The sequence below is a fragment of the Kryptolebias marmoratus genome, linkage group LG1 (genome assembly GCF_001649575.2).
Source record: "Kryptolebias marmoratus isolate JLee-2015 linkage group LG1, ASM164957v2, whole genome shotgun sequence".
NCBI lineage: Eukaryota > Metazoa > Chordata > Actinopteri > Cyprinodontiformes > Rivulidae > Kryptolebias > Kryptolebias marmoratus.
The window spans coordinates 22,171,630-22,195,889 of NC_051430.1; the positions used below are offsets into that span (position 1 = coordinate 22,171,630).

Consider the following 24,260-nt stretch of genomic DNA (forward strand, 5'->3'; position numbering starts at 1 on the left):
GGGGAGTAAGGTTGGGGCCCTGCCCAGAATACAATCTGGATATTGCGTAGTTGCCAGACCACTACACACACACAGAAACACAAAATCTCATATGTGTGCCAGACCACCCAAGAAGCCAGAGGCCTGCAGGGTCTGAGGTGATGAGCAGGCGCTGTGGCTGTACAGACAACACACACACACACACACACACACATACCTTGCATTCACTCACACACAAAAATGCACAGAAAACACACATATCTACTAGCACTTAAAGGAAAAAATTGTACAGACCCCTCCTCAAACCACACCTCAACACCAAGCAGACATGCACACTCACATATCTTTGCCCTACCTTCTTTTCTCTGCTCCTTACCCAGTCAATGGGAAAGAAATAATCTTAAAGGCAGAAAACACCGAAACGCTGAGTGGAACAATTATTTATTAACTGGCAAAGCTCATAACGCCACACACAGACGCAAAGTGACTGCTAGATGAACCCAAAATGAAGACATCTATCTTTAAATCGTTCCTCCGTGTATAAACAGATATGTATTTTGGTGTTTTTATTAGAGTATGGTTCCCTTTTTATAGTTTATGGTGATGGAGAGGAGTGAAGGACAGATGTAATGATGGACAGAAGGGAGATAAATAGATGCTGGAGTTAACCATAGGCTGCGTTTACCGCTGATAAAGAGATTAGAACAGTAAAACATGTCTTCAAGGGGCCTTGGTTCTGGTTATCATGTGTAGATGTATTCCAGTAAAACAGATGACTAACAGTTCTTGTCCATGAAGTTTGTCCTCTACTAGTCACAGAAGCGCAAGTGTAAAGTATGCGTGGCATGTGAATGTGTGTGTGTGTGTGTACAAAATGAGGCAGCATGGATTAGAACCACAGGGTAAATGGATCATGTTTGACAGACTTGCTGTACTAAAGCCATCTATCCACACATGCTAATATTTTACTCACTGTGGCGACATCGCTCTCTGAATGAGTGAGAGGGAAAGAGAGATGGAGGCAGGAAAAGTATTTTTAACATCAACTATCACAGTAAAATCTGTCACCTAAATACCTTCAGTTAACTGATTACACAAAGCAAATCAACTTTAGTAAACACAAAAATGTCTCTAACTCAGGCGTTATTTACATACACCGAGCTATTGTTTGATGTGGTAGTTGCTGAGAGTCATCCTTTACGCATACTCTGAGCGCTAACAGGATTGGCAAGATCTCGCAATATCGCGTGAGATCAAATATAATGTTGTTTACAAAGGTTGACAAAAACGGCCATAACTTAATCCACTCCAGGGAGTCAGCGTTAGAGTTCACAACATCACAAATATATTTTAAGTAAAGCACATTTACCACCATGTTAAAGTTTCCGTTCAAACATGAATTTTTCACCACACAATCAAAGTGTAACAGTGACACAGTCAGGACAAAAAGAGCCAGTTGTTGTGGTTTCTAGCACACAAAGCAATAGTGTCTTTATGTAAAGTAGGCTACTGCGTTATTGTTTCTCAATATCTCTTTCAAGCCTACTAAATATTTATGATAATGTAGGCAGAGAAAATGTGACACAATTAGTTTTTAGCAACTTGTTTATTTTTCAGTTTTATGTTCATGTTCTATTTGCTTCTACCGAACTGCCAAAGACTCTGCCTTCAATCGGAAATTATCAAAAATTTGATCTTACCTTTTTATTTTTCTCTTTACACAATGTTTCTGAGCATTTAAATGAATCTGCAAGTCTGTGATTATTGGAGGCATTTTGTCAGACACTGTTCTGGTGACGTCTATAATTACAGACAGATGCTGGAGAAGTCAGTGCTCCCCTCTGGTCCACCTCACCCCCCGACGTTCATGTGCGCACACGAACGCGCGCCTAGACCACTGCTTCTCAAACCTCCCACACACAGACACCAGACACTCACACATACACATGGACATGAGGATATCCAAGAACTCTCACTTACACACACACACATGCGTGCGCACACACAGTTGGATTCAGTTACACGGACCTCAGCCACAATCTGGACAGACACTGGGCCCACCACTTAGCAGCCTCAAAGGCGAAGGGAGGAGCAGACTTAACAAAACACACACTCCTTCTCGAATATGGACACACAAACCTTCAGTTTGATGAATGAAATCAATAAAACAACAGTCGGGAGAAATCTGGAGGCAATGAGGACAGGAACATTACTATTAGCTGGAGAGGCCCCACACGGCTGAACAGAACGCAGTCGCTTAGCCAGCATACCTGTAGAGAGAAGGCTCGAAGAGCTGGGATGGGGATGAGGGCCGCCATGAAGAAGGCTGTGACGTTACTGATGGAGGTGAGAGCCACACTGGCCCCCGTCCTCTTCAAACACTCCCCCGTACGATCCTGACAGATACAGAAAGAGTGGCAAATGGAAGCAGGAGCTGTTAAACTTCTGATCATCTTGTAGCCAGCGGCAAATGTGTAATATCTGAGATTATGAACAATTATCATAATACTGCTGTGACTGACAGTGATTGGAGTGGGTTTAGAAGATTTGAAGTGCTTAGATCATTTTCTTGGGCTCGCTTCTCTTTGAAGTGTGGATAAAAAAAGGCAAAATTACTAAATTTTCAGAGGAATACATGCCACTAAAATGTTTTTATTTTTGCTGTAAATAGCCGCAAAGAGGATCGGCATGTTTGGCGGTAACAGTGTGAATATTTGAAGACGTGCAGGACCACACAGGGAGTATCTGCAGGCGTGTCCGTCTTTGTGTGTGAGTGTTTCTATGTGTGTGTGTCAGACAGGGGAGATCAAGTTCAGCTCTGTTTAGTTTCCATCTCAGCCACACAAAAGGAAGCTGGGGGATGAGGGAGACAGACAGACAAGAGCTGGAAGGGGAGGAAAACAAAAAACAAGCAAATACATGCCTGTGTTTTTCACCCTTTCTGCAGATGAAACGTTACCGCACTGCAAACATTCACAACCTATAAGTGGCAGCAAAACTGCACTTTCTAAATCATATTTTGTTTTTATATAAATATATGTTTTATTTGTGTTGTGTTATTTGTGCTTTTTTTATGACAGATTTTAAACTAACATTATCTTATGAGAGAAGATGGCGTTCGAGCCGTTTTAGTCAAACCAAGTAAATGACATCATGCTTAATCTCATGCAGTATTGCAAGATATTGCCTTATCTGTTAGTCCTTGCAGTACAGTGCGTGTTAGGAATGACTGTCAGCTACTACCATGAAAACTTTAGTTCAATATCTGTAAAACTGACTGAGTTATAGCATTTTTGCTAAGATCGCTTTGATTTGGCAGCCAGCTTGAATCAGGCTGGACAGAACAAAAGGATCCTATTCGAGGTGAGGCAAACTTTTTGAATGATCCCTTTTTGAAATTTTCATTAAAATTAATTTAGTGATTCATGAGAACGTTTGCTAAAGATACAAAAAAAGGAACACACACACATAGGCAAAAAAAACATTATTGCCTTTTGTTTCATAGTGATAAAGAAGTTGTGATATACAGCAGACATGCAACTTTATACTCAAACAAATCTAAAAATCTGAAGTCATGATAAGTGAAGTCCAACGAGATAGCAATATTTACCACCTAGAACAAAACGAGCATTTTTACTATGGAGCATTGCATAGATAAATGGGCTAAGTGTGTGGCCATGAGTTGTGCGATGCTACATCACAGGCACAGACAGGCTTAACACATTCCTCTGTGGAAGAGATAAAACATCAAAGGGGAAGAAACAGAGGAAAAGTGGAGGTTTGCCTCACCTCGAATGGGATCCTCTTGTTCTGTCCAGTTTCACTGAAGGCATGAGCGAGGAGGAAGACGTCATCCACTCCAACTCCCAGAGCAAGGAAAGGAAGGACCTGAGGGACGCACACAAATACCATGAGCTGTGGTGTTTTGTTTTTTTTCTTATCGTTTTACTGTTTTGGAGGTAAAAAAATGCGTGCAGAACAATCAGATAGGGGCTCATTTGTAATTATGACTTTATCCTGAGCAGTAACTGGATATCAGACTGAGAAACATGGATTAAACACTTCAAAATAAAATTCATCTGAAGCACTAAGAATAAAATGGTATTAGATGTGTCCACACATTGTATTATGATATTTTTTCCCCACAGAAAATGAAATCAAGTAGGGAAAAAAGGTCTTTCTATATCATTCTTTTGTTACGTTCAACACTATTTTTCTTCTGTAAAAGACAGCAAACCTAACTGTCACCTAAATAAATAAAATTAACTTCTATACACAGCTAACTGACTTCAGCAAACACAAAAGGGCTATAATTTAGACAGTTGTACAGTTTTTGAGCTAAAATTTCAGACTAAATCACAACGCATACTTCAAGCACAACAGATTGCATGACAAAAAATGCTGCAACTGTAGACAAAATGACAGCAGTATTTACTGAGGAGTCTAGAGGCAATCTTCTCGTTTTCTTCCATTCTTTTTAAAAAGGACCTTTTCAATCTTTTCAAAAACTATAACTTTTTTTTATAAAACATTTTATGCTAACCTGGTCCTTCCACGAGATAAAAACCAAAGTGATAAATTCTGCTTCTCTTCACATTTAACCACAAACACTAAATCACCTAAAGATTAATTCAATGTTTAAGTGTAGTAATTTAATGTTTATATGTTAATGGAGGAATGTGAGGCACCGCGGTGACTGCTCAAGTTTTTAGTTTTTAGCAGACGAGCTGCCTGTATGAGTTACCTGAGTGGTGGCAGCATTGAAGGAGATACCCAGGAGAGAACAGAGGCCCAGACCAGCTGCCACAGACAGAGTCACCAGCAGGACCCCCGCCAGGCCCACAGCACCCTGAGACTTGGCACAATCCCACCTCAGCATGGTCAGACAGGCATAGGCCAGCTGAGCACAAAAATGAAACCAGTCAGCCTGTCACTTGTCATTACAGTTTACACATCCCGCTTTCTGTTATCAGATTCTTTAGAAATCCATTTCTAAAAATATATACATTTTCTTTCTGTCATGGCTGTGCTCTTACCATCAGCAGGTATCCACTGGCCACACGGATAACACTGATGTCAGAGAAGGACTTGAGAATATCCTCCAGAGTGGTGGTGGTAAAAGGTAAGACGATCTGGGAGGAATTGGCTGCCACACTCTGCAGCACTGCCTGAAATGAAGTGAACAGAAAGGTAAAGGTAGAGTGACTCTTCAGACATACTGACTCTCTCTCCACATACTGTCAGTGAACTGACATGTGACAAAATATTAAGATGTAAGATTTGTGTTAAAAATTGTAATATGAGCTATGTCAGAGAAGTCAACTGGAACGCCCCATAAGTTGAAATTCTAACTCAGAAAGTCAAAGATTCCTGACCAGCCTTGACCTCAAAATCAAAAATGGTGGACTTGAGGATGAAAAGTTGTTTTACGTTTAGTAATAAACTTTTTTCTCACTTCTGTCAGCTTGTATCTCAGTAACCTAGTCAAACACGCAACACTGTTCAACCATTATCAGTGAATATGTTGATATAGTGTTTGAATGTACAGAATGCAGAAACAGTCATTATTTTGAGTTGTACACTTATGGTCACTGAGCAAAACAAATCCTGCTGGTATTCCAACTTGCAATCGGACACTGTTAAGTCAGGTTTGATGTCATTCCTAGATTGAAGTTCCAACTTCGAGGTAAATGGAACGTGGCACAAGTGCTGCATTTTGCTCATGTGTGCACTATGATGTGAGGAAACTCACTGATTTTCAGTTCTATACACAACTAAAACAAGTGCTACTTCTTCTGTTGACAAAACAATACTGATGGAGGTGTGTTTCACTGAATCTGTTTATAAAAGGACTTCATATGAGTAAAAAGGTACTTCTACTCTCACTGATAAACAACGTGATTCATAATATCTCTGTTAATTTAAAATAACTAGATCTAAACTTGTGCACAATAAAAATAAAACCCCTGAATAAAGCGTTTTAACCCCACTGTAGGACTGACATGATCCATCCTCTCTTTCTCTCTTACTATCAAAAGGACAAATGGCTTCAGCATTAAACTGAAGTTACAACTCAGGAGGGAGTAATGATCTCTCTCTCTCTTTTTTCTCTAACAGACACCCCCATGTGTAAATTATGTGTCAAACACAACAATATGCATATAAAACAAACACAAACAGTAACAACACTTCTTTTTCTGCTTTTATAAATAATTTTCTTATCAGTGACTCCTGCACAAAAAGATATATACTGCACACACACACACAGGGTCACGGCATGTGGAACAGAGGTTGAGGCCCCCAAAACAAAGACCAGATGATGTCACACTGGAGCCACCAATGAGGCCACAGCTGGGAAAGCGATTGTGTGTGAGCTTTTGAGTGTGTGTGTGTGTTAAAGACACAGGGAGAAGAAAAAGAGAGATATCCAGCACTCTCTTAATGTATTCCAGACATGCTCACCCTGTTGCTCCTCTCCACTGAGTGGCGAGAGGAAAGCTTCAGCTCTTTACCACACACCCACAGAGGTTCTACTATCTATCAGGGGCCCCGGCTTTAGATGAGGCCTTTCCGTGTTCACCTGTATCCGGTCGGTGATTTATAATGTGGATGCAGAGGATTTAGGGTAGATTTCGTTTCTCCTTCCCTTTTTCCTCCTTTCTGAATCTTAAACTTTCAATCTCATTTACTGAGTGTTTGAGCCCTCACCTCAGAATATCTCCTCTGCCAGGCTTCCAGTATAGCTGCAGCTTTTTCTTCGTTCCAGTTGATGTGGGAAACCTCGTCGTAGCCCCGAAAGTGCTCAAACATCTGCTTGGGAGTCATCAGTTGGAACATGGTCTGTAAGGCCTGGGCACTGAAGGAGATGAAGGGAAGCAGGATGGCAGAGCGAGGGGGTGGAAGAACATGAGGAGGATGGGAAAGAAGATAAGTGAGGTGCAAGTCTTTTAAAACAACAACTTTGTTACACAGGAAGATCAAAAAAACTATCAGCGTACTGTTTGGATTGTGGAAATGAAATTACTATTTGCATTTGCAAAAATTCAGAACACATCAATCAGCAGTTTTCTTTGATTCCTACGGCTGACACTAAAAAGTACAGATGCTGTATCCTAAGGCAAGCTTTGAACAGTTGGCAGGTGGTGAGATGTGAATCAAAAAGCTAATTCAGTGGGCCTTTGTGAAGCAGAAATTAAAGGGAATCATCCCCTCTAAAAGCAAATTAAAGGGACTGTTCAATTTAGTACCTTCTTAGATGGAGCTAATTAACCAGTAAAAAAAAAAAAAAAAGAGGGGAAAGGTAGTCTGACAATGGCAACAGTCATTGAAAAACCCATATATGTGGAGCTTTGAAGTAAACAGAAGCAAACTGTTGTATGTACAGAACGAACAGCTAATATATATTTTCCAAGGAATGACGGTTTGTTCAGAACCAATAAAAATAATAAAACTACCAAGCAAAGGAAATAAAAAATGAATAACATGATTTAACTGTTAGTGGGAATTCTCTGAATTATACAACACGTTTGCAACTTGTTGTAATTATGCAAAAATAGATTTCTTGGAAAGAAGTTTAAGATAGGTAGCCTGTTGTAGGTAGGTTCTGGATATAGGTTTTAATGTGTAATATGAAGTGATCCACTAAAATGCCTTTTTTGCTCCTGTGTGTCAAATTCCTTTACTGAGAGTCCTGATTATGAAGGCCATGATATCAAGTGTAATGAGCAACGCACACTCTCAACAAGCACATTAGCCAGGCAATAAAGTAATATAAGTGATTGGTTATTAACAAATGAGTTTGGACTAGAGAGCAACTTATGAACAGCGGTCGAGTCAGTCTGTGTATTCTCACATCATCAAAATGTGGGGGAACAAAGAGGCAGACATTAGTCTGTCATTCTCTTAATGAATGTGATCTTTGTATGATGGTGATAATCACAGTAATGGTGGCAGTTAGTAAACAAGATGTAGAAACGGAGTGCCAGCAGCTACAGCAAACACACCCACACACACACACACACACACACACACAGCCAGCCAGGCAGGAATGCACAGACACTGTAATGACCCAACCTTGCCAGGAAAACAACCACAAAACACAAAGAAAGCACCCAACTGTACTCTGTGGCCAGTATGTGTGTGAATGCCCATCTGTGCTTTATTTGTGCATGTGAATGTGCAATTTAGACATAAGTGTATTAAAGCAATAGTTCAGATCTTTTTGAAGTGGGGCTCTGCGGAAAAGTTATGAACCTTTCATATCTTACCTGCTGTAGATAGCTCTTTGAACAATCTCAGATTGGAGTAATAGTGATTAGTTCTGACTCGACTGCCAAAATAACCTGAGTAGGGCCAAGTGCTGTGGTCATAAAACAACTCATAAGTCTAAAACTACATAGTGGTTTATGACAATGCCATTTTGTAAACTTTTACATTGCAGTCAATTTTGCATTACACAGTTATTACATTAAGTTTTATGGCTATTTGTAAGCACAAAAAGCATCAGAAGCCAACTATAAAACTTTCAGGTGGAGGCTGGGAATCTTCTAGCTAGAATATCATAATACTTGCCAGAATAACAGTGCAATGCAAAACTGACAGTTATGTAAAGGTTGATAAAATAGTATTTGTACAAACTGCTATGAAAGTTTTAAGATTAGAGTTGTTTTTAGACAACAGCAATACACTTTGGCCTCGTCTCCTCTTGGATTAGACATTAGCTTGTCAGTCTAGTCAGAATTAAACCATTTTTCTACAAACTGACACAATTCAAAGAAATATCTACAACAGGTAAGAGATTTGTTCACAACCTGTTCACAGAACCCCACTTCAAAGAATCAGAACTATCCCTTTACCAAAATATTGTTATATTGTATTGTATTGTATAATAATGTAGCTATAACGGAAACCTCTTATTAACCATAGTACTTAAATTCCTGAATAAATTAAATGTTTATAAATATTACTTATGGCCTACACATAAAACTGTGTATGCAATCCAAGTATGCCGCAAATTCTACGAGCTTTGACCTGGCGCTTGTGTAGGATTTAGGTTCATACACCCCAAAATGTTGTATATTTGAACAAACTCACGAAGCAATAGATCACAGATCACTTGGTGTTTATGTGTGTGTGAGTGTGTGTGAGAGAGAGGGCAGTGTCCAAGCAGAGCAGCCAGAGCTGAGCAGGAACAGCTGGAGCGCTCAAGATTTCACTGGAATCTGCTAATGACTGCAAGATTTATCGCACACATGCACACGTGCGTGCGTCCGTTCATGCACACGTGCGTGCGTCCGTTCAGAAAGCGTACGGGAACAAAAAACATACAGCGTCTCCAGTATAAGCTTTGTCGTGATCACTGCTGAGCTTATGAAGTTGTGTAAGCATGAGGGGGAAATGTTACTTGAGCAGGGGTCCGCTGCCGTTCTTCGTGGTCCCTCCCACAATCAGTTCCTCCTGCCAGTGCATGTACTTCCTGGACAGACCGTGGCAGCCACCGCTCAGTGTCCCGGCCATATTGAAAGGCTGGTGCAAAAAAAAGGCAACAGGCACAAATAAACAAACAAACAAATAGAAAAAAAAATGTAAGCAGCCAGTTTTAAACTCAAAACTTGATTATTTTTTTTTTGCCTGTCGTGCACCAACCTTAGTTGAGTTCTTATTAGGTGCAGTGAGGGGGCAGTCAGGGTCAGCAGGGTTCAGACAGGGTCTATCCATGTAGCCGTGTCCAACGCCTGCCTTTTCCAACATAACCTCAAAGCCTTCCACGTTTAATCCTCTCTTGTCTAACTTGTTAAGGAACTCCTTAGGGTCAAAATTGGTCCATTGCTTGGAGCCTTCACCTCTGCAAAAGTAAAAACAGGACTTCTTAACCATATTTTTCTGTGTTTTATAAGCGCATTGTTCTTTTTCTGAGCACTTTATTTGAAGGTTTTAACACACACAAAAGAAAAAAAGTAATATTCTGTAATTCTACTGTGGTTGCATTAGATAAACTGACAACTACACAACCGGAGTGCTGATGAAGAGGATAATCTGAAGGAGAATTACTCAAATCTATAATTGTCTAAATAAGCTGCTCTTCATTCATTTTTAATCACCTGCCGCAATAAAAAGGCAGACAAGTTTGTGCGTGGGTTTGTCTGTTTGCAAGATATGTCATGAACTGTTGAATGGATTTTTAATAAAACTCTCAGAAAGTAATTATTGGATGAATATCTACAACCGCTTATCTTTTGGAGTTGCTTTAGTTCAAATGACCTCAGCAAACGCAAATATGGCAATAACCCAGTCACATTTCTAGATATTAAGATAAAATTTGGTGGGGTAATAGCTTAGACTCATCTGCAATAGAAACTCTGAGTGCTAACCGATCGCATGTCATCTTTGTTTAAAACTTGCAAGGTGGCAGATGATCTGAATTCCTCCAAGAAATGCTACTTTTTATTTAAGTATAACTTTCTGTTCAAAAACAAGAGCTACTGATTGGCTGATTAAGCTGTAAAATATATTGTTAGATCCGTTTTTTTTTATCACTGTGTGTATTCGATGTACATTTTATTATCATATTCTGTCATACTCCACCTCTGGAACACTAATTTTATACGACACTTAAGAAGGTAAAGAATGCAACATGATTGTGTTTTGTTTTGTTTAGCTGCAATTAACTGCAATATTTACAACAAGTGTCAAATCTTCAAGGGCAGGAAAAAAAAGAAAAAACGTTTCCCATCATGTAATGGCTGACTTCCTGCTTAAACACGGACATTGTCTCTCTATGCTCTCTATTCCTCACACATTCCAGTCTTTCTTGCTCTGAATCTCTTTTTCTCTCAGTCATTCAGACTACATTGTATGTGCTTAACCAGGCTTGGGTTATTATTTCCAGCCTCCCAACCAGAACATAGTAAAAACCCTTATTTACCATCTTAAACCAACAGGCAACACACACGCTCTGACGACAGCAACCCGAGTTGATACAAAGTCATACATGCGTAAAATACATGTGTGCACCACCAGCAAAGACGCACACTGTTGCACGGACAAACTCATGCAGAGGTAAAGGTCTGCCGAGTATTACTGTAGCAGCAGGCTATTAGCAACAGAACGGTCAGACAATGGTGTGAGGCCCAGGGCTGGAGAGAAACTTCTGCCAGCGATACGCATGCCAGTGACCACTACAATGGAGCCTTCAGAGGGGACAAGTTCAGGACACACATGCACAAACACTTGCTCTTCTATGGTGTCTCTTTGGATGGACTGAGGGTGTTAAAGTTGCTTTTAGTAAAGAGGACAAACATGATGCCATGGTTGAGAAATCTTACTTGTCCCTTTGTTTCAAAAGCAACATCAGTATTTCTTTTCAAACTCTGATTTGTGGTCCAAACAAATTATTCAATCTATGAATATGAATACCTGATTATCTTAATGCCAAAAATAAAGATTTCTTTGAGCGTATAAACTTTGAAGGAATACAATATGTCTTGAACTTACGGGAGATAGACCATTCCAGAGTGGAGCTTAGCTCCTTCCCAGAAACAGTCCAGAGGTGTGATGATGAGGCAAGGATGAAGCTTTTCTATTATCTAAGAGGATAAGCACAAAATAGGATTAACACAAATTGACAGCAAATGCATACATAAAGTGCAATAATGTTTCCATGTGATCCAGAGAGTAAAAGTCAACCTCACCTGATTCATCAAATGTGTTTCTGTAACTAATTCTCCTGATTTGTAACATAAATGTTCCAATTTCCATTGTCTGGAAAAAAACAAGAAACAAATATGTTGTCTTTTTCTTATTGTGGTGAAAAACTCATTTCTGAAAACATAAAAAGATAAATCTTTTATAATAATAATGAACTATGAATAGCAAATCCAATCACTGCAACTATCCTGTACAAAAATATGCAATATAATACACAATTTTCTGGAATAAAGTCAACATTAAATTATTACATAATAGTTAAACCTTTTTGTGATTTGTTAAGAGCTGTAAAAGTTGTTGTTTCAGTATAAGCAGACACTGAGCAAGACAAGAACACAAAATAACAAGGTACGGTTAGTTACCTGTTATAAAGGTAAACATGAACTCTGCTGGCTCTGAGAGCGGACTCCAGATGCTGCAGAAGTGCTTCCACTGTTAGAACATTGGCTCCGTCCTCCCGCGGCGTCTGGATCATCAGCTGAGGGTTAAACATGGCTTCCTCACCCATCTTCTGTCGTGTGTACCTTAGTTCCTGATTCACACGCCCACCAACTGGACAAAGACGAAACCATACATTTAAACCCTTGGAGCAAATATTCAGACACAGAGTTAACTTTTAATTATAATGAATCTGTTACATTATTATTTGGTACATTCAAGATGTTTTGCTTTTCGAAAGAATAGAAAAAATCCTTAGTTTTTTTCAATAAAAAAATCATGCTTTTCAAACTTATGACTGCTGCAATAACTCCTCCAGCAATTAAAAAAAACACCAGTAATGAAAGTAACGACTAATAAATGAAACAAATGTGCCTCAAGTGGCTCCAAAGATATACGACTTTATGATCACCCATCTAATAAGATAGCTTTTGTTCTCCAAAAGGCTTTGACCAGTCAGAATGCAGACAAGGAACATCTGGGAAGTCCTGGTGTCAGCAATAGTTTCTTATTATTACAAACAGATAAAGTACACAAAATTCCTCACTTAGTGACAATGCAATGATCTGCAGAAAAAACTGGCATCCTGATATCTGAAAAAAGGTATTTTGATACTTGCCACAAACCTAAACATTTCTGAAAAACAATTACATCTCCTTTTAGGGCAAAAGCATACCTCTGAACCAGACCGGCGTAATTTTGCTGGGGTTTTGTGCAAATATGTAATTCAGTGTGGTTCCAAGTGAAAATTTGTGTATTTTCTCGCATATCTGTGTCCCCAACCTGTCCTCTTCAGTGACAGCGCAGTGAGATACCACCTATAGGTGTTCCCCCATCCTCCAAAGCCCCTAAACACTGCTAGTGTCTAAAGGAAACTATGGGAAGAAATTTTCATCAACAGAGACCGAACCTCCCAAGCCACATGGCTCAAAGGATCTATAGCAAATGTTCTGGTACCAAACACTGAACAGCTCAGGTATAGTTCAGTATAGGAATCTGACTCATGGATTTTCCTTGTAAAACATAATTTTACAGGCAAGAGGACAACCCTGGTGACTTCTTTACACATATGTAAAAGTTCTTCAAGACATCAAATACGAAGTTGAGCAGCAAAGCAAATCAGAGGAACTTTTGTTTTAGTTCAGACCAGAAAGCTGAATTCATCGTTATTTTGACTGCAAGATACAAGAATGTAAGTGGTTAACAATGTTATATTATTATCAAATACATACAAAACATATAAACCTTTACTAACACAGTATAAGAACAAGTAATGATGAAGCCCATGTTAAACTATCGGCACACCCATAAGCCTCACTGTGTGTTTAACCATCTGCAGTAATTTTCTGTTCATCCAATAAACCAGGTCTTGAGATGATCAGACTTAGATAAAATATCTTATATAAAATATATATCAAACCAAAAAAATCAACATCACACCATTAAGTTTAAAATTTTAAAAACAACTCAATGTTTTCACCCAGAATTAAGGAAAGAGGGGTTCTCTTTCATGGTTTGCTCTGAGTATTGTGGTGAGACTAAGCCCTGTGCGTGCACTCTGAGCTAGTTCAAGCTATAAAAGCAGCCTTTCAGGCCATTTACCAGCACTGCTCCACCCTAATACAGCCAGGGAAAGTCTGTCGAGGTTTCTCTCACAGACACATTAAAAACTGAAGGACCCGCAAAATTCAAAGCTACATAAATGTATGTATTTTTGCATGTTTCATGGTCCAGTAAGGTATCTGAGTGAGTGTGTCTGCATTTTAATTCAGGATTTGAGCCTATCGGAGACAAAATACTCAGTGAAAGCTTGAGCACTTCTCTTTATCTCACACACACTCAGACACACACACACACACACACACACACACAAAACCTGAAAGATGTCCAGTGAGAGAGTTGACTGTGTGAAAAATCTGTAACATTTTATTATGCCTTAATCCAATTTAACAATTCGGCTCAATTCGTGCAACAGCAGGCATGGATTGAATGTTTTTACTCCATTGTAATGGCATTAAAGTTGAACATAAGCATGCCAGTTCTGCTGGGCCGGACCACCCAGTCAGACCAATGAAATGGGGAGGGAGGGGGCCATGTCTTGGGGCATTAGGAAAACACACTTGATTTCTTTTTTTCTGGACCCAAACAGCATTCCCATCTGATCCTGTCTGAAAGCATGTTTATAATACTCATCATTAATAGCAGGCCTTGGCTAACTGGAGAGACATGCTTTCCATTGCTAGGCCAGCTACACAGCTACATTACACCAGTTCTGCCTTCAAAAGTGCATGTATGGAACTGATTAAGACCCAACGAGCACTGACAGTGCACTAACAAGTCAACTTGTCTGATGCACTCACCCCTCAAAGGCAAAGCTAGCCCAAGGCTCAGTTTAAGTGAACTGCCAAGAGGAGGAAAAAGGACAGGTACAGAGAAAGAGGCGCGTTCATCTTCAAACTGCTTCTACACATTTGAAGACAGAGTAAAATCTGATCGAGAAAAGATGGTAGGATCATGCTTAGAAAGAATTCACTGTCTTGTCCGATCACTTTGCAAGTTGTGGACAACCACCCAAAGACCTTAAGTTTACAGCAAGCAGACAGGAATGGGACAAGTCAAAGGAATGCACTCTTCCCCAACAGGAAACAGCACATTACAGCCTCAGGCTGAGAGAATTCCTCACTTCACGAGGTTGCAAAGTTTTGGGGTCAACACTCACACAGCCTTGGGGTGAAATTAACACCCCAGCTGGATCAGGAAAAAGTGTGAGTGTGCGCACACTTTTTGCGTACGTGCAAGCATGTGCATACGAGTGTGTGTGTACACACAGCTGTGTTTCTTCAATGACACATACTTCCCCATATTCCTCCTCCTAAGAAAACTGGATGACCCTAGCTTGTGTTGATGACTTGAAGGTGTTCAACTCCGAGCTCAGCTGCTGTGACCAAAACAAAGTTCACAGACTTTCTAATACCTCCTGTGGCTGCTCGGTTTCTCACAAACGTGTTTTTTTCTTCCTCAGGATGAAAATGGACCCCTGCTCTAACACCTTCACAATGTATGATGATCAGCAACTACCTCAAGCCAGAAAAAGGAAATGTTGCACAGCAGCAAATCAGCATCTTTCAGCCTTAACAACAAGAAATGAGGTAGCTGCAATGGGGGCAAAGAAAAGGAGCTACAACAGAAACCAGGTAGCACAAGCAGGGAGCAAGTAATAAAAATAATGGATTTTCTTTTTTGCAGGTGGAGTGAGATTAGAAATGGTGCAGATTGATGCATAATTATCAGAGAGATAGCTATTGTTTAATTTTTTTAAACAGGTGTGAGGTGACAGGACTTTAATCAAGAAATCAAGAGCAATTTTCAACAGTCTGTAGAAAAGTTGAGAATTTCCATTCTGGAGGAGGAACTACACAACAAACTGCTAAGGAGGCAGTTGGCTGTACTAGCAGAAGGAATTGAGACAACTGTCAGCAAACAGATTCAACTGAAAGAGACTTAAAGAACATTGATTATTTAAAGGTTGTAATTGCAATTACACATGCAACACAAAATAATTGTGTACATTTTTTTTTACTGAAACCTGGCTGCATAGCCGTGTCTCATCCTCAGTAATGCAGCTGGACAGGCTAAATGAAAACTAGAGAACTCTACGGAACATCTTACAGCTCAACAATGAAACTGAGATGGAAGTTGTGAGGAAATGTCAAACACAGCTATATCAACTTCTGTCTCAACTGGAGCATTTTCACAGCTACAAGTGAGTACAGCAGTGCCACAGATACTGTGGATGCAGACTGGTGTAAAGACATGAACCAATGATCCAAAACCCCTCCACTAACTGAGCCTCATAGGATGTGACAAGTACTACTCCCCTTCAATTTGCTGTTTAATCTCATCTGCAAAATGACATTGCTGTCTAATCAAGAGCAATCAAAATGTGCAGCAGCTTCATTCCTCAGGCAGCAAGGCCGCTAAATTCTCATTAACATTCATACAGACAAGGGAAACAGTTTAATTTCAATCTTTACATTTTAAATATACATATAAACTGACAAATGAAGTCAGAATGCCTAATCAGTTTTAATCAAATACAATGATTTCAAATAGCTATTTACATTTAATTCATTTTTCAAATGTTCAGCATTTAGGACTCATAATAACCCTGCACTCTAATCTGCCATCTAGTGGCAAAAACTTCAGACTGCAACCAACTAAAAAAAAAGCAAAAACCCTGTTTTAGGGCAAATGTTTGTTCTGTCAATTTCGGTTACTGGTGTAACATGGTGGAGCAAGATGTAAAAAAAAGAAGACAAAACTGACCCACAATGGCTTCAAATAGAAGCTGTTTGTTTGCTCTAATGCACATAGTGATGCCATTTCATGTTGATAAAAAGATACAATCATTGTTTAGGTTTTCTTCCGATTGAGTGGCTTATTTATTCAATTTAGTAAATTCAAGAGTAATTGTGAAACTTTGCTTGCTCCAGTTTTTCTATTTTGAACATTTGCTTTTTTTGCACTATTTGACTTTGATTTAAGGAGTGGATGTGGATGATGTGTTTTTTCTTTTGGTTTTGTCATATGATAGGTTAAATAAAAAGGCAACCAAGATATTAATTTGCAACAACTGATCAGTTTCTAGACAGCAAAATCCTCATTAGTTTCTCTTTCAGTAAGAAATGAATGTGAAAACTGGCACCTGTGCAGAGTAGAGGAGAAGCAGCAGCCTGTGCATGCCACTGTAGTGGAGCCCTCAGTGTGGGTATTGAGCATGTTGCATAACATTAACCCCTGGTCTCCCCTATTCTCCAGCTAAAGAAATGGGGGGTAGTGGACAACGAAAGGAGAGAAAGTAGTTTCTAAGGAACTGACATCACCCCCTTCCTCCTTTCAATTCTGAATTCCCCCCTCCAATTTCGACTCTCATTTTCTCTCCCTTTGCTCTATTCAGCTCTGGTCTGTGATTGGCCAGATCATGATGGCAATCAGCCCGGCCCCTCTGTCAAAGCCAGCCCAGCCCCCTTTCTCTAGCCCAACTTTCTCTTTTCTCCATGCTGCACACAAAACACCATAGCCCCATCCCATACACATCTCTTATGCTGAAAACAGAAGAAACCTGCACTTTCAAGAAAAACACGCACCACCACCTACAACTTTAGTGTGCGAAGGTGGTATAAAAAATAACTCTGCTATGACAAAAAAAAAGAGCATGCAGTGCATCTGCAATGAACATGTTTTAACAAAACTACAAAAAAGGTTCCATTACCTTCATCTGGTCATTAATTGCTTTTGAAGCTCCTGCTCATTATAAAATACTTTTTAATATGTACAACATATGCTGAATGTATACTGCATGTACTCACATGTGGCTAAACACATCTTTGTGTGTGCACACGTGTGCATATGTATGCAGAGGATGGATTAGCTGGATTAGGCCCCATCTCAGAAAGGACCCCCTGTGGTGAGGAAAAAGCCCCCCCTCAAAACCAGGTCACCTTTTTTCTACCGGTACATCAACCTCCCACACCCTGAGCTCTTGGTACCACCCAAAAGCTAAACAAGCAAACATTGTTAAAATAAATTTAAAAAAAAATTATCATAAACATGCATTGAGTGTGATTTAAAATATATTTTTGTGTTGTCATGCTAAATTTATTTTCCACATACTGAGACCTGTAGGACATATATGCCAATTTATGGTTTTTGTATTATTGCATCCTAAAAGAAGACTGCAACAGTGGATACACATGCAACTATGTATCAATATATAATAATATAGGAGGGTTAACCCATAATGTAAAAGAAAAACACACCATGCTCTAATGGATGTTTCTTATCTTTGCAAATTTATTGTCAATATCTATAAGTGAATCTAGTGAGGTTAGTGACAGATTGGGCTACATAAATCTGTCTGTTACTGATTGGCATTAAGCATTACAGCCTTCCTGTCACAAGCACATAGCAAAGACAGTTCATGTGTATTCATTCCATTTTATTATTAACTGTAGAGTTAATGTAAACTGCAAAATACAGTTTAAACTTTTCATAGATTTTTCATAAGAATGCACTGAAAAGGAAGTTTTTTTTTTCTTTTTGCATATATTTAATTTAGTATAAAGATTTAGCAATTAAAGAAATACGCTTCCTTGAATCGTGGTCTGTGAGGGTTCAGCTACAGGTTTTGTTTTCATCCTGCAAGCATGTTTTTATAATTAGCTGGTGTAACAGTTAAGTCTGAACACATCTACTCAATGGAAGTAAAAAGGCTGACTGGGGCGAGTTAATATTACTTTTTGCACATATTCATACAGAAATATTCAAGAAATCTAGAGCCAGACCTCATATTTTGAGTGATTCCAAGTCTAATGCAGACTGTGTTGCACTATTTAAAAAGAAACATCTCTTTATTGGTACACCATCAGAAAAAGCACCAATTTTAGAAGCTTTGCAGATACAAGATGAAGAACAGTTTTTATACAATCAAACATAGGTATAAAACTTAATATAAAAAAGTTAACCTCAACAACCATATTATTTCCACTGATTGTTGCCCTTACTGTTTCCACAGGTTCTGCAATAACCAGAAAACTGAAACTGTTATAGTTTTTGGAAACACGGAGAGGATCACTACCTTCCATCAGCTCCCAGTTCATCAGCTGCTTGTGCCAATCACCTGACAGGTCTGATCAGCAACACAAACCCACCTGTTGCTTTCTGACAGTATGCTTTTTTTGTACCAAGTGACATCAGTTTTCAGTCTCTTTCACCTGATTGGAGTGAATTAGATTTTTTCACCCCAACAATTTATTTGTTGCTTTGAATTATAGCCTTTAAATCACAACACCACAACTTGAAACTCTCGAAAAAATGTCAACAACTCCCCACAATGAAACTGCCGGAGTTACCGACAACCTGCTGCAGCTGATATTCCAACTGTGGTTATCAAAGGCTAAATAGTGATGTTTCAATAATTTCTGCCAAAATAATCAATTTTGTGTGAAATTTAGTCATCAAAAATAACATAACTTATGAAAGCAAAATAGTCCAAAGTGAAACTGGTATACAGTATTTGGTTTTTTAGAGGTTATTTTCTCAGCACTAGGTTTACTCTTTTTACAATTCAACAAAATTCCACCTTTTTTCTTTTTGAAATCCCAACTTATTCACAATATTTTTTCTTAGGAATTTCACAACAACTCTTGTGAAATAAAGGACACCATTAATGACTTTTTAAAAACATGGGCTGCACTCTCTGTGCGTTGAAGGTGCAGTAACAGCTGTAGTAGCATTGTGGTAGCAGCATTCACAGCAGCACACAGAGTGGGCCTGAATGTGCGCTCGGCAGTGCAGGTGTGCATACAGCCACAAATATGTGATGAAAGGCCTTACTGAGAGCCGAGACCCTATCTGACCCAGTGAGCCCCCCGCCTTTAGCCTCATGCTCTCTCTCTCTCCCCCTCGTGCTCCCCCCTCCCCACCTCTGTCAGCTTTCATAGAGGAGTGGGCTTCCACAGAGAGGGAGCACAGAACAAGCAAGGTAGAGGGAGGGTGACTTTGTAAGCAGAGGAAAAAATGTAAGAGGATGACAAAAACAGAGTGAAAGAGAAATAATAAGAGTGGAGAGTGGAAGTGCTGTGGAGTGCAGCTGTGGTCGGGTGTCCCCCTCACACAGCCACACACACACACACCCTCCCGAGAACTCAGACCCTCTGACACAAATGTGACACCCCAGCTGCCAACCGCTGCCCCCTCCCTATGAATCCCCACCCTCGCCCCCCACTCAACTACAGCATTAACATATGTATGGCTTCCCTCGCCCCCGATTATGCTAATCACCTGTCCGGCCCCCGCAGCCCCTAAAATGGGTGTATTTAGCAGTCGGCTGGCTCCCAATGCAGCTTCCCCTGGGCCCGAGGTGTACATTCACACAGTCCTCAATGGGCAGATTCTTCCACGTTGTTGCCTTCATTCAGATCCCTCTCTCCTTTACCCACACCCCCACCTCCACACACCCCTCCAAAAAAAACTATTCAATGCCAATAGAGTCAGAGCGGTGGAAAACGTAGATGGGGAAGAAAACACTGATCGAAAAAGTCGGTTTGTAGTATATGTGTAATGTTTGTGATTTAGTTAAAAATTGTTTTCATGTAGCTGTTATTACTCTATAAAAGTTTAGGGTGTTGCAACTGTTCTACTGATTAAAGCAGTGCTTGGAAAAAGGGAAAAAAAAAAAAGCTCCTGCGTCTTCTGTCAATAGCTGTCAAATTCATGCCGGGTAAGCTTTCGCTCCCCTTCCCACTGCCTTACTGGATTTACAACCTTGTGACTGGCCCACCACCCAGCCATAACAGACAGTGACATGAGCCTAAGCAGCCAATCTCACCCAGCCATCTTTTTGTCATTTCCTGTAAAGATGGCCCGTGATTGCAGGTATCCCAAAATCACACATTCCTAAGTGTGAAACAGAAAGCACAGAGGCAGAAACACACTGAGTGAGAGTGGAAGACAAAAAAAAAAAAAAGAAACTGTCTTTGGGTAGCTTAGCAGGAATAATTTGTTATTAGAGAGACAACAATCACAGGTTTCTAGACCCATTCCAGTTTCCAGCATTTGTAAAGCTCTAGCTTGCCGATCCAAATTATTCCTGATTCTAATTTCCATCCAAGACCTATAATTCACAACAACATACAAAACATTTTCTTTAAATATCTGTTAGAAATGCTAATTTGAAATTAAACAATACCTGGTTTTAAAAATGTTTCTGTTACTATAAATAATAATTCTTAATTTTTCATTAATAAGCCTTCAAGTTACTGGACAGCAGAATTTGTAGAAATGAAACAACAAAAATAAAATGATTACAGTTTAGGGCTGCACAATAATAGAAAAAAAAATTTGGTGTGTGATATTATTGTTTAACATTGCAATGACGATACCAACTGCAATAAATCCATATTTTCATCACTCACTTTCTCTTGTCATCACTATAATCTAAACCAGGTATGGGCATCAAGGCCAGTGAGAGTCTGTGGGATCGACCAAATCTATTTTTAGCAGCAGAACATGAATGCATGATACTTGAAATTGAATGGTCCACGATTTATTGCAGTTCAAGCAGTTCTTTACGATACTGATATTTCCCTCACTGATTAGAGTAATTTTTGTGTTTATTGTGCAGCCCTATTACACTATTCCTTTATAGTTCCTTAACAATGTTATCTTTGTTTTTTTGCACACCTTAAAACATAAAAGTGCACCAGCTGATAGCATCGGCTGGCGCTATAAAAGAAAACAACAGCCTGAGTATCAAATAGAGATGGAAACAAACCTCCACGGAAAATCCAGTACAATTATGGTCGTCTCATAAACATCTTGTGGTACCTTTCTCTGACTTTATCTTTAAACACTCTACAGATATTATTTTAAATCTTTTTCAGTCAGTGAAAACTTTTACACCAAAGACATACTAATTGCCCATTAGCAATGGTGCATTCACAAATGAGAAAAATAACCTGATTAGTTTTATTGCTGCTCAGCTATAATAAAAAAAAATCTGATTTTTTAATCATTGGTCAAGCTGGTCAAGCTGGTCAAGCTTAAAACTGCCCAGTTCTGGTCACAAGTCATTTATTGGTGAATCCCTATTAATTACCATTTACCAACATCTGTGCCAATTTAGCACATAGAACCAACACCACTGCTTTTCACATTGTTTAGCCTTTTCAACAAGCTTCAAACAACGTGCTACAGCTAACATACATAAAAGAAACTTAACAGTTTAAACCTTTCTACTTTACTTTAAAAGGATAGTCCAGTCATTTTTGAAGAGATGTTTTGCTAAATAGTTATCAGTAGTTAGTAACTTATTAGCCATGACATCAGTCACAGAGCATGGAATATGGAGAAAAGGGCAAAAGTCATTGTTGATGTTGATGCTAAAAGCTAGCCAAACAAAGGTTTTTTTTAAGCTAATATAAAATTTCTACACTTTTGCATGACATCGTTTGTGTAGTTTGTTGCTGTTTGCTGAGGCTGCAAATGTATCAGTCCGCTGGGAGTTGAGTAAACATTTCGACCGACTAGATGTGCAGCCTCAGCATCATATACACGGTATCTCTATTCTCAGTAAGGTTGGGCGATTGGACGAATTTATCAACCGTCGACAATAGGCTGAGCAATTTGACAGTCATTTTTTTAAGAGCGATTATTTATTTATTTTATTTTTTGCCTACGCATCCCCCACTCCACCCTCCCCCGTGTGCCACCAAGTGGAGCGCCGATTTATTCACTCAAACTTATAACAGAAAGAAAGAGTAGCGTATGTTCAGAAAATATTTATTTGAATGATAAGCACAGTGGTGAGAAGGGAAACAGAGACTGGCTGTTTTTAAACCAGTATAACTGTACTTACAGTTCCAGTGTTTCGGTCTTACAAACTCTGCTAAATGTGAGACGACAAAAATAAAATTAAACAAAAAATAAACAATAAAAATTAACTCCTGCAACAGAGAACATGTGTGCTTCCATAAAAAAAAAAAAAATCTTCACCGTTGCTTTAAAGTCTTCTACTGAGTGATTTGGCGCATACAAAATAAATAAATGACTGAATATTTCTAAAAACTATAATGTCTCCGAATCAGAACAAGAATATAAAGGGAAACTATTCCTTCCAGAAAGAGCTTATAAACTATTTGACAAGAAAACAAACATGTTTACCTTATCAGGTTTCAGCAGGTTGTTAAAGATATTACCAGCGGTGCAAAAGGTATTGTGGCCGGTCAGCACAGATATTTTCGTGCCATATGAGATGACAAAAAAAAGTCCAGACGTTACCTGCGCGAATAGATCGCCCATCGTCATTTGTTGGACTGACAAAAATTGGTTGAAAAAATTTTACATATCACCCAACCTTAATCCTCAGCTGAGATATATTTGAGTAGGAACACAGGCATTGTACAGTTAAAAAAAAAAAAACTACAACAAACTAAAAAAAACTGTGTCATGAAAAAAGTGTAGAGGTTTAATATTTGATAATGTAGCATTCTTTTACACTGGTATGCCATTTTTGAGAAAGGGCTGTTTTATAAGCCTGAAAAACAATTTGAAAAAATGGCACTGGTTTGGCTACCCTTTAGCCTAGAGTAGACAAAGACTCTTACCTCTTTCTACAAACTTTATGACCGATGTCATGGCTGATAATGTTCTAACTATTGATAAGTATTTGACTGAATATCATTTCAAACACGATTAGACTCTCCCTTTAAGACAACCTAGGACATTTTTGTAACAATAAACAGTTTTGTTCAGTCATGAAGATGCTTGTAGAAATAAACTCAGAATTCAGCCTAAATGACACAAAAGCACCCTGTAAGATGGATCCTGTGCCACCAGTTATTTAATCAGAAATGACAAACTTCACATATGAAGTTGTACTCAAATTACAGGAAACTTACAATGTAGTCCTACAGATTTTAAAAATTCGCTCCAACAAATACCGACTCAAACCGGAGCTGCAAAACCTCAAAATCATCTATGATAGAAAACACTTTCTCCCTTTTTATGCGTTTGCTTCTGCATGTGCGGTACTTGCTCTTAATGCCAGATTGTATGACGACGTGCTGTAGGAATTGCAATGAACTATACAGCTATGTATGTAACTGTGGTAAGCCAGAGGGGCTGGAAAAAAAATATGCACACACGTTAGAGTTGTTTGCAAGAAAACTCTGTGTGCTGCAGTCTGAGAAGCATCAATCCACACCCCAATCTCTCCTAGTGTACGGTAGGTACCACAGCCAAAACACAAACACACTACTGCTACTATACTCCTGCATCTTCCCTCGCTCTTTCTCCACTTCAGCACACACACACACACACACACACACACACACTCCCCCTTGGCTGTTTTGTACTTTCTCCACCCTTCTGGCAGCCAGTGCTGTGAGGGAGGGAAGAGAGGAAAGGAAAAGAGGGAGGGTAGGGAAGGAGGGAGGCCAGACCACCCTGCTCTCATGGCAGGGCTGAGTGTTTACATTGCCGTGGCTCACTCTGTAATACATCTGGCATTCTGAGGCCGCTCTCTCCAGCCAGGGGGGGGAGCGGTGCTGGTGGAGGGGGGAGGGGGGAAGATGCTC

At 39.4% G+C, this 24,260-nt stretch overlaps 1 protein-coding gene across 1 annotated transcript in view; it reads right to left on the bottom strand.

Annotated features, from left to right (window-relative positions):
- ptch1 (patched 1) overlaps positions 1-24,260 on the bottom strand; it is a 52,244-nt gene that overhangs the window by 20,544 nt on the left and 7,440 nt on the right. The window contains exons 3-12 of the mRNA XM_017431303.3: positions 12,048-12,237; positions 11,670-11,739; positions 11,473-11,564; positions 9,625-9,823; positions 9,383-9,504; positions 6,688-6,835; positions 5,016-5,147; positions 4,724-4,879; positions 3,769-3,867; positions 2,250-2,375 (exon numbers count right to left, since the gene is read on the bottom strand). Coding sequence (XP_017286792.1) covers positions 2,250-2,375; positions 3,769-3,867; positions 4,724-4,879; positions 5,016-5,147; positions 6,688-6,835; positions 9,383-9,504; positions 9,625-9,823; positions 11,473-11,564; positions 11,670-11,739; positions 12,048-12,237 — 1,334 coding nt within the window. The remainder of the gene's footprint in view (positions 1-2,249; positions 2,376-3,768; positions 3,868-4,723; positions 4,880-5,015; positions 5,148-6,687; positions 6,836-9,382; positions 9,505-9,624; positions 9,824-11,472; positions 11,565-11,669; positions 11,740-12,047; positions 12,238-24,260) is intronic.